At 36.6% G+C, this 10,908-nt stretch overlaps 1 protein-coding gene across 3 annotated transcripts in view; it reads left to right on the top strand.

Annotated features, from left to right (window-relative positions):
* The first annotated feature begins 2,291 nt into the window (after positions 1-2,291).
* LOC145984411 (DEP domain-containing protein 1A-like) overlaps positions 2,292-10,908 on the top strand; it is a 64,142-nt gene continuing 55,525 nt past the window's right edge. For all 3 annotated transcript variants that reach the window (XM_083118073.1, XM_083118074.1, XM_083118072.1), the window contains exons 1-3: positions 2,292-2,547; positions 7,765-8,030; positions 9,783-10,031. In XM_083118073.1, the coding sequence (XP_082974199.1) occupies positions 2,503-2,547; positions 7,765-8,030; positions 9,783-10,031 (560 nt within the window). In that variant the 5' untranslated portion in view covers positions 2,292-2,502. The remainder of the gene's footprint in view (positions 2,548-7,764; positions 8,031-9,782; positions 10,032-10,908) is intronic.

Here is a 10,908-nt window from a genome sequence, read left to right as displayed (position 1 = left end):
AAAATCATTGTTTCTAAAAAAATGTTGGTAAAATTATTGTTTCTAAAAAAATGTATGTAAAATTATTGTTTCTAAAAGAATGTTCTTTTTTCAAAATTTCAAAATTTTTCAAAATATCATACCACCAGGGACTACAGAATGGTTTTCCAGTGCAAGGAATTACTTTTGTAAGTTCTCTCTCATATATAATGCAATGTAATTGTTAAAACTATTTGTTTATAAAAAAAATATTTTTTCAAATTTAATTACGCAGCCAATGGATATTGTGTTACAAAAAAAACGAGGGGGAAATATCTGCTTAATACAATGAAAATATGCGTTAATGTTAAGCTATCGGATAGGGCATAGTGTCATAGTGTATAATAATAAATATCATGCGCTTACGCACTTAATACATTTTTCTTCAAAATTTTGGGAGTTTCTCCGATTCCTACTCCCGCCGTTGAATCAGACATACTCGCAGCCAGAAAAATATTAAGCGTAATGTAAAAATCTAAATGTTTGTATTATCGTCTTATGGCAGCCAGGGACGACCCAAATAACGTCAAGTTTAGTGCACTTAGTGCATAAACATACTATATTTAGACACGTAGAAATTTCTCAGCGAAAAATGCAGGCTCGACCAGGACCTATGCCAGGACTTGAACCCGGGTCTCTGGCATACCGTGCCATTGCCATAACCACTGAGCTACCACTGGCCTCGCCCGACTTTTCGCTATCGCTGAAGAGACGATTACACTCAGGTAAAACGGCGATAGTGAAAAATCGGGCGAGGCTAGGCCGCCTCGGTAGCTCAGTGATGTTTGTGAAATAATAATAATAAAGTGGTTATAGCAATGGCACGGTATCCCAGATACCCGTGTTCGAGTCCTGGTCGAGCCTGCATTTTTCGCTGAGAAATTTCTATGTAGTACGTACATCTCCTGTGTGTGTCTAATCTACTATATTTAGCCAGTTTTACGCTGCAGTTGCGCTTTATCATAGTAATTCTTAGATTCAGGAGAACGTAATTTTGGAAACTTATGGCTTGCTACATAATCTTAAAGCTTTATTAAACACATTTTTATTATCGATTTGCACGAGAAATTATTAAGTTAGTTGAAAATAATGTTTGAATAGTCACCCCTCTCCGCTCCAATGTAAAGCTTAGGGCAACCAGATGACGAACGAAATTCTTTAGGGACACAACAGGGAAAAGTTTGGCTGTGAACAGCCCCGTAACTGTACGTACGTAGTGGGATCCATGAGTATTACCGTGCAAATTGTCCATTACTATTTTCATTAATTTTTATCTTACATCCTATGTGTTTTTAAGCGATGGATTTTTATGTATGCTGGTGCAGAAGTTGTCAACAGCTTTTTTTGAGTTTTGTTTCAATAATTAAAGCTCTTATTGGGTCAAATAAAGGGCACGAACATGGGGATGGACACTTTGCACTGTAATACTCATGGATCCCACTGTACATCACAGCTACGCATAGCCGTTGAGTAGTGCGGCACAACTGTCAAGCCGATAGTCATTCTGCTCTCCACACCAATCATGCCAACCCTAGCATAATTTTGCTGAACCTAGCATAACTTGAACATTGAGAAGAAGAGATTTTGAGGAAATATCTCCAGATCTTATGTCCCTCCTTAATTTAGCTTGCAAGGAATAATCTGTGGAAATTTAATTTAAAACTACAATCATCCGAAAATAGTCGGACATATTACTCTATGCACAGCGGCGAAGCGCGTTAAGTGTTAAGTGGTCGACGATATAATACATTTCTTTATTAAGCGGGCGAGGTTGCTGCTCTGCCACCTAACCCTTGTCAATGTAATGTTACATATATAATAAACTGCATGTAGAGCAGCAAGCTACAAGTAAAATTAAAATAATACATATATACTTGTAAGAGATACACAAAATTAAATGAATACACAAAGTGAATAACTACCAATGCAAAAGACAAAATAATAGATAATAATATAAGACAAAAGTAATCAGTGGCGGCGATTGGGTTCCAAAACGAATGCGCAAGGTGCCAAAACTGGGGGGGCAACTGCCTCCCCTCCCCCCTAATCTTTGCCACTGAAAGTAATTCGATTTCGAGCTCGCCACAGAAACTCCCGTGTTTGAATCTCAGCCTGGGAATAGGTGTTATTTATGAGTGCATCTTCATAAATCTCATTATTATCGTCGCGTTTAGTCCAAAGAGGCAAAAAGCGACGCTAAATAAAATAACAGATCAACACCAATCTACCAAGTAAATAGCACTTTGCTGGCGGTAAAGTTGGCAACGCTGCGCCATAACGAGGAGGATGGTTTGAATGGATCGTTGTGTTGATTCTAAAATTTGATCGTTAAAGTGATATGTAGTGAAACAATTTGAAGATATATATGTGTGTGAACACCGGTGTGCCTTTACAGGGAGAATGAATATTGACTTAATTTACCTGGGAAGTGCATAGAACTGATATACAACTGATTCTAACTTCCCTTGATTTGTGACTTTAAGAATGGAGCCGACAATCGCCACAGGCCCATACAGAGCAACTCGTCTGGTAAGAATTGCATACGGACGTTGGTCTAAATTACATATTTTGTGTATGTGTAAACCGGAGTATAATATATTATATATGTGTACGTGATCTCGCGGTATAAATAGCGGAGTGGTTAGCATATCGCGCTACGACGCCAAGGGTCCCGGGTTCGAATCCTGGCATGGGCATGGATGTTTGTGAGTGTCCATTCATCATATCATCACTCATCCCCATCTTCGCAAATTAGCCAAAAGTGGCACAAGAAGCGATGTAAAATAAAGCAAATCAATCAGTCAATCGCTGTATATATAATGCTACAGGGCTTTACACTCGGTACTTAATTTTCGGGGCACATTGAAATGAAATGAACATATCATGTATGTTCCTTTTGAGCAATGTAGTTGTGAAAAAAAAACAGACTTTATTCCGGTAAGTGGTGTCGACGTTCCTCACAGTAACATTTGTTATCCTTTCTGCGCAGAGTTGTAGAGTGTACACGTCCAATCATTTTTCTCTTCAATGCTTCTTTTTTTTGGCAAGTAGTACAGGAGTGTACAATGTATTTAGAATACAAGATTATTGTGCAAGTAAGTTTGAAATTCCGGAAAACTAATTATTTCGTTTTAGAGATGCAGAAAGGGTTAAGTTACGAGGGATTTTGTCATGAGATATAAAAGGTAAAGTGTTCCCCTGTGCATAGCACCACGCCATGAAGGCATATAGGGGGTGTGAGGGTAACGCCCCACACTTTCTTGATCCGGTCGTGAGTGGGGGTGATGTGATCAGCATCACGCCCCTGACCGCCTTTACCCCCCCAGGGTTTCCCCCAGGTACCCATGTTATTCGACGCTGGGTGGGCGCCGGGGCCGCTTCCACCGTTAGAAAAGTTCCCGGATTTGAACCGGCCGGGGATCGAACCCGGGACCTTTAGCATGGTAGTCAGACGCATTACCGACTGAGCCGCCGCGGCCACCCTTTGTCATGAGATATAGGTTGTGCAATTGAACACACTCCAAATTGCCAATCAGAAACTCTATTTATACGGAGAATGTTGTATAGACGTGGAGAAGGTGAAGGAAAGTTTCATAATACTGGGAAAATCAAATCTGCCTTTCTCAAAATGTATAAATAGTTATACCTAAGCATGTAAGAGCATAAACCTGACCTGCCTAACCTACTTGCATAAGCATGTACCAGTGGAATTAAAAAAAAGACTGCACAATATTCACAGTAATTAATTACAAACTTGTTGTGTATGTGCTAATAAACATATATAGAATTTGATACATGTAAAAAATGGTGGGAAATTTAAAGTAAAAAATTATTTTCGTTCGAAATTTTTGAGTCCAAATTTCCCACCGATTCAGAGCTCTGCCCCTGGGATAATTGACCTACAGCCCCCAACCGCTACCGTGGCCACGCCTCCACTCCAGCTACCCGGCTCTCTCTATAGAGTCCCTGTTAAAGGCATGTTAGAAATTGGCAGGAGTCACCTGCCCCCAAACTTTTAAATTTGAAGAAATCCGTTTCCAGGATATGGAAAACTTACCTGAATTTCACCATGCATCCACGACACGTCATATTAGGTAATAGGCATATACCCACAGCCCATTCCTTCTAACGAGTAGCTTACATTCACTGGCACATTTTCGACATTCCTTTCCTTTCTTCACAATCCCGTGTTCAATTAAATTACAAAATCCACTGGATCTTCCACACTCGGTACGAATTTCACCATGCATCCACGACACGTCATGTTTCTAACTTTCGTTGCAAACGCAAACAGTTCGAAACACTGGATACCCAATGAACATGAACAAAACACAATCACGACACGTGATGATGTACGAAGATTTACGTGCCAAAGGCTATTCTCTGTCGGAGCCTGAATTTTCAACGAAGAATATGAATTTCCGCTATGATACATTCCCACATCACACAAAACATCTTCACGATGTTAGACAATGCTACAGGAACATATTACAGTAAGTAGTTTCTTCTGTAAAAATGAAGAAATCTGTTTGAACTATAGTAAATTAGTACTCAATGCAATAACTAATATCATTAGGAACATAAAATCTTACCCAAATTCTGTATAACGAATGACAATAATAAATTAAATGAAACTGAAAGAGAAACATGCCATTTTTTGTACAACTTTTCTATTTGTACACTTAATAATATAAAAGAAAAAAGTATGTTCAGAGCAAATTGACTGACAGTTCTAATACTTTGATGCATATCATTTGGCTTTAATTACCGCTTGACACCTTTTCTTCATAGAATTAACCAGTTTCCGACATGTTTCAGAGCTTATTTTATTCCACTCGGCTTGCACAACACTTTTCAACTCTTGTTTGGAATTGACGCCTGCTTTATGGACTCGCCTCTTCAAAATTGCCCATAAATTCTCAATGGGATTTAAGTCTGGACTTTGAGCTGGTGTTTGTAGTAGTTTGGGCACATTCCATATTAGCCAATTCATGTTAACTCTCGCCTTATGCTTACTGTTATTGTCTTGTTGGAATCTGTAGATAGGCGTCATGTCCATTTTTTGGGCACTCTGCTTTACATTGTTCTTCAATATGCCCAAATAGACATATGCATCCATGATACCATCAATAAAGTGGATGGTACCAACACCTTTGGACAACATACAGCTCCAAATCATTAATGACCCACCACCGTGTTTAACTGTTGGAACTGTGTTAATGTGATCATTGTCTTTATTTGATTTTCTCCGGACCCTGTTTATCCCATCCCATCTGACCCGTATATATTAATCTTGGACTCGTCTGACCATATGACACTATCCCAAAATTCCTGGTCCTTGTGGATGTGCTCTTTTGCGAATGAAAGTCTATTCCTGCAATTCACCTTATTTACATGACTGTTTGTCCAATTTTTCTTAACGAATAACCTTTAAGGGCCAAATTTATAATAATATCCTTCAGATCGGTTCCTTTAGCTTGCCCAATTCGAACATGCTGATAGATAGATGATAGGCCTACAACAATACCTATGCCAACATTCCTCTTGACGGGGAGCACGCTTGCATGTTTAAACTTGTTACGAAGCGGTGGCGCTGTATGCGAGGAAGATTGAAACTCTTGCCTGTACGAATAACGATGTTGCATGAAACAGTGTGTTTTTCTCTTTGCACACAAATTATATGCTCTGTTTATGCACTTTGAACATACATTTTTATTGACATTTGTTGGTGAAACCTTCATTAACATTAATTTCCAGGTACATATGAAAATGATTATATTTACTAGTAGATATGACATATTTTTCATGGAAATTCTATGTGTACGAATATCAATGTTACATACTGTAACTGCCACTGCAAAGAGCAGATGCTTCCATAAGCTACATTTCAAATCATAATTTTTCTGGTAAATATTATTTAGTGAAGCATTTAACTGCTAATTAGTTTCTTCAAACTTTAAACTTACTTCCACATCCATTTCCAGTATTCTAATTCATTTCCTTATGTACTCCTATAAAACTTGCTAAGAGCTTCATTCATTCAGAACTGCTAATGACATTTTTGTAGGGGAGGGAAGGGGTCAGGCCATTGATAAACTTTAATAGTAGAAATAATAATACTTGTGGAACTGCGTGCCTGAAAAGACCATAAACCAAGAATTGCTGCTACCTTCCACAATTGTTTTCAGTATTCCTCAGGACTTCCTAATTCTCCTTTAGTACTTGCAAAAAAGCATAAAACATTGGGAACCATTACCATAACTATTATCAACCAATAAAAAACAAACTAATTTTATTCCAAACTATTATTATATCCTTGTCTTGATTAATGAATACCTAGAACATTTTTCATTATTTCTTTACATTTCATGCAGTTAGTGTACTGAAATGCATTCTACTTTGTTACTAAAATTTACTCACTCGAATAAGAGAAATTTGGGGCCATTTACCCACTGTACCCCCTCAAGAATTATGTTGATTTTATCTTAATCTGAATATTTTGATGTTTTACATAATACAATCTTGGAGTACTTTCACCACTTTTGTTAGTAAAAAGCATTTTTATGCACGCTGAAATAGCGAAAGAACATGTTGGAAATGGCTATCAGCTCCAAACCTAACATTTCCTAATCTGACGACGTAAAATTATGCTGCGGTTTTGGAATGTCATGTTGGGTGCTATATTCACTTGTGGGAAGCCTTCAGGCTGGTTTGCTTCATTGTAAGGTAACCTGCTAAGGTGAAAGACATACTTTACTTTACAATAACACATTTCCACAAGCTAAAAGCTACTGAAAATGTTCATAAACCATGCAAAATATTTCACTTTCTCGAGAGGGTCCAGGTTACCGGAAATTTTAGTCATGAAGTTTATGTTGTGTGACCTGTTACCTAGAACTCAATTTTTTGGAATTTCAAAAAACTGTGGAACATTTATTCTGCGTATTAACTGGTATGATATGGAAACGTAAACCTGGTTCCTGTATTTTACACTATTTTTTTTTATCTGATGCAGCTTTTACTTTATAGTTATTCCTTTTGAATATTAATGAACTGAACTTTATTTCTGTTATTATCAATAAAAAATTGCAAGCTTTCTGCTTTTTTAAAATTGATATGAAAGATTTCAATTTCAAGTGGGTGGGGATGAGTTCAGCCCTCCTCCTTACGCCATGGTTGGTCATTCTTGCCTGGGTTTTTCAAAACCCAACTCAGTTGGGTTTTTCACATAAAACCTGGGTAAAATCTTTAACGTTAATTTTAAGCTGAGGTTTTCTGTATATATACTGTAAGACTGTCTGATGGTATGTCAGATCCATAAAATCAAATATTATAATGCTTTTTGCTTTCTTGTATTTCACTTGGGTGAATGCATGAATGTGCCAATAAAATGGAAATGTTTGTTCTTTGTAGTTGATGTAGGCTTTTAAATTAACTTGAGTTTTATTCACCAAAACCAAAATATCATTTTATGTATCACTTTTCAACTTTTGTGGTGCTCATTTTTTTGTCCCAAAGTACAAGTATTTCATGACAATACTCAATATTGTCTAATAATGTAAAACACATTCACATTACAGTATTCAGTATTTCAAAAAAGTGCAAATTTGTCAAGTATCAATTGAATATCTGGCCATGTTTCTTTAAAAACCAATCCAAAAGGATTCCTTTGTGCATGTAGAATATGTAATCAAACAGCTTTTAGAAGATATTTTTATAAGATTCTCTTTTCAACTTTATTTTCAGTGGAATGAGGCTGTTCGAATTTTTAGGACAGGGATACCTTTGAAAAGACATAGGCGTCATATTCGCATGTATGAAAATTGTTTTACTGGCTTCGAAGCTGTTGGTTGGTTTCACACAGCTTTGCAGACATGTCCAGACTTTGGTCCAGAAGTTACAAGAGATCAAACAATCCAATTGCTCAGAAAGTTTATGAAGGCTGGAGTCTTTGAAGATATGAAAGGTGACATCAAAAGTGAGAACTTCAAAGATAATGGTGAATTGTATAGGTAAGCCACTTGTGTTTGTTATACTGATTTGATGTAGTTTATTTAATTTTTGTCCTCTGATAAATTCAGTGGGCATTTTTACAGATATTTTGCATCTTGAAAGTACCAAACACTGCCTTTGCTTTCAGGGTCATAATGACATACCTGCTTTTCATCACTGTTCACAATGTTGTATGTCCACTTAACCTCCCCTCCCCACCATCACTTTTTTCTAGCATTCTTTGACTCCAGTATACTCTAATAGCCCTCTGTCAGTGTATGTGGTACGCAATGGGCATATGACTTTGTCAAGTCTTATCTGTTCACGAATACAGCCTTGTGCTTCAATCGGCCCAATATTTAGGGTCTGTCTTATCTTGGAAAATGCCAGGTGTTGATCATCTGCAGTAGGTGCACAGTTCCAATGCTCTTGGAGTGGAGTTTCTCTCCAGGTGCTGCTAAAATATTTTGGCATGACCCTCGTATTATTCAGCAAGTGTGGAAATTTGTCTGCAATGCCAGTAAAATTAGATTTATTTTTAAAATCTTGGCATATTTATTAGTTTTTAAATTGAATTAAATCTATATTTTTTGTGTTCTTTACTTCAATATTATTTTTGTTTTGTACTTTTGGGATACATTACAACTTTGCAGTGAGGTGACTTTTTTTTTCAGCTCACTTGAACAAAGGACATTCTATTTATCATTTTACCTAACCTAGTAATAACTGTTATTGTGGACACAAAGTAGCCCAGTTATGAATTTTTTTTTTGAGCATTGGCTGTTTTTGTTATTATTATTTGAAGTAGGGTTACACTTAAGCTTACAGTATTTTTACACAGATTATCTTACTATACAAACTGTTATTTACTATTACTGTACAAGAGCCATTTTTCTTCTGTGTTCCTATGTTTTTCACCATGTAAAATAACCAAATCACCTTTGTTTTTGTTAATCAAGGTGTCCCTTGTTTGATACCTAGTGGAGGCACATTTGCACAATGGTTCGGATCCCACTTTAAACTTAAGGGATATTGGATTTCAGAATTATTTAAAAATGAAATCCCAGTTTAACCTTTAAAATGCTAATTTGTTGATAGCCTGTAGTGACATAGGTCATTTTTTATTTTGATCAGTGAAGTCAATATTATTGCTTTGATGAAGTAACAATAAAGGAGGCCATTTTGTAGTGCATAATCATCTAGAAACAAAATTAGCAATAATAAGAAGTTAGTAAAGATGTCACAATACTTCATATTGGCTATTAAATAAATTTATTTATTAGGTGGTTTGTTACAATTAAATGAAATGTAAATAATAGTGGGTAGCATGTTTAATTTTATTTAGTGAATAACCACAATCATCTCTCAGAAATTGCACATTTCATTTAATTGGGTGCAATTATCACTGTAACGTAAAAGTTTTAAAGTAAACTTTACTTCTTGATCATAATTGAATTTAAATTAAGATATATTTATACAACGTTAGTTATTACAATTAATGAAGACTTGGTAAGAGGGAAGTAGAACTGAATAAAATATTTATATTTATGGATTTATTTTGGAAATTCTGTGCCAATTTTCAAAAATCGTCTTCTAATCCAAGCATTCAATATTTTTTTTAACCCTGTTTCAAAATGGTTTAGTTATGCAAGTTTCATTTTTAAATTATTTCTAAAATATTCAAATTGTATTTTGTCATTTGTTTTCTTGTTATGAAATTGTACCTTAATGCATTTTAAATAGCTTTCTTGTATTTATCTAATAATTTTTAGGTTGAAAAGCAGATCCCCTGCCAAAGTGATCAGAACTCGCCAACCTTTGGCATCACTTGACACCCAGCAGCTGAAACGTGCAAGCGAATCAACAGTAGAGGAAAATGTATTGTGGAATAAGAATAGAGACAAGCTCAGGAGAAGTAGATGTATAGATGAAAATCAGCCAGAAAACTTGAGATATTTTCCCCATTGTCCTGATTTCCAACAAAAATTTGGTGATGTGTGGAAAGCTGCTGTTCTGAAAAGGTATTTTGTAGATTGCAACAGAACTTAAGAGGCTGGCTGGCCCTCTCTAATAGTCCTTTTTTAAACTACATAGTATAAGATTTGACTTTGCACCGATAGAATAACATTTTAAAAATATATTAAAAACTTATGTTTTTGCGAGTATCTATGCTGCTTCCACGATGTTTCGGGACACAACTGCTCCCTTCTTCAGGCTGTTCACTTTTGGTTATATACAATTCATAACCGCGTCGACCTCTTATTATGTATAGGATATGGGATTGGTTAAGTGTGTGTGGATAAAAACATTAAAAACCTAACTCCCATAACTGGTGCACGTCATATTATCACGCTGTTTTCCTGATTAAAAATTGCTCCTTGAAACATTAAAACTTTAAAACTAAATAGCCACGGCCCGCGTGTGCTGCGATTGCAATACTCCAAGGTTTCCTCGTAGAGCGCGGGGTCGGGTGCCTCCCCTCTCCTTCCCCTCTATTTCCCCTCCAGTCTTTCCCCCCACACCTCCTCCTTTTCCAGTTCACGTAAAGTCTAGTGAGAATTCCTCTTCCATTTGAGCTTGGCTTGCTACTTCCGGGGTTATGTTAAAACCTATTTTTACGTATTCCTTCCCATCCCACTTCTTGAACATCTTCCCCCACATCTCGTCAATATTCCCATCGTCTCGGTTTAATTTATTCTCTCTTCCCTTACATATATACGATCCTTCATATACATTCCTTCTTATAGGTTTTTCCTCTTCCCTAAGCACTTTCCGTTTGGCGATGACGTGGCCTTCATCAAGGATATGTTCGGAGAGCCCTGTCTTGGGAACCCCCTCCCTTATATCTTTGTCATTCTCTCCCCACCGAACATTCATGCTTCTTCCTGTTTGACCCAC

The sequence above is a fragment of the Lepisma saccharinum genome, chromosome 2, assembly GCF_977018435.1.
Source record: "Lepisma saccharinum chromosome 2, izLepSacc3.1, whole genome shotgun sequence".
In the NCBI taxonomy this organism is placed as follows: Eukaryota; Metazoa; Arthropoda; class Insecta; order Zygentoma; family Lepismatidae; genus Lepisma; species Lepisma saccharinum.
Note: the sequence above shows the minus strand (reverse complement) of the source record. Positions and strands in the feature narration are given on the sequence as shown.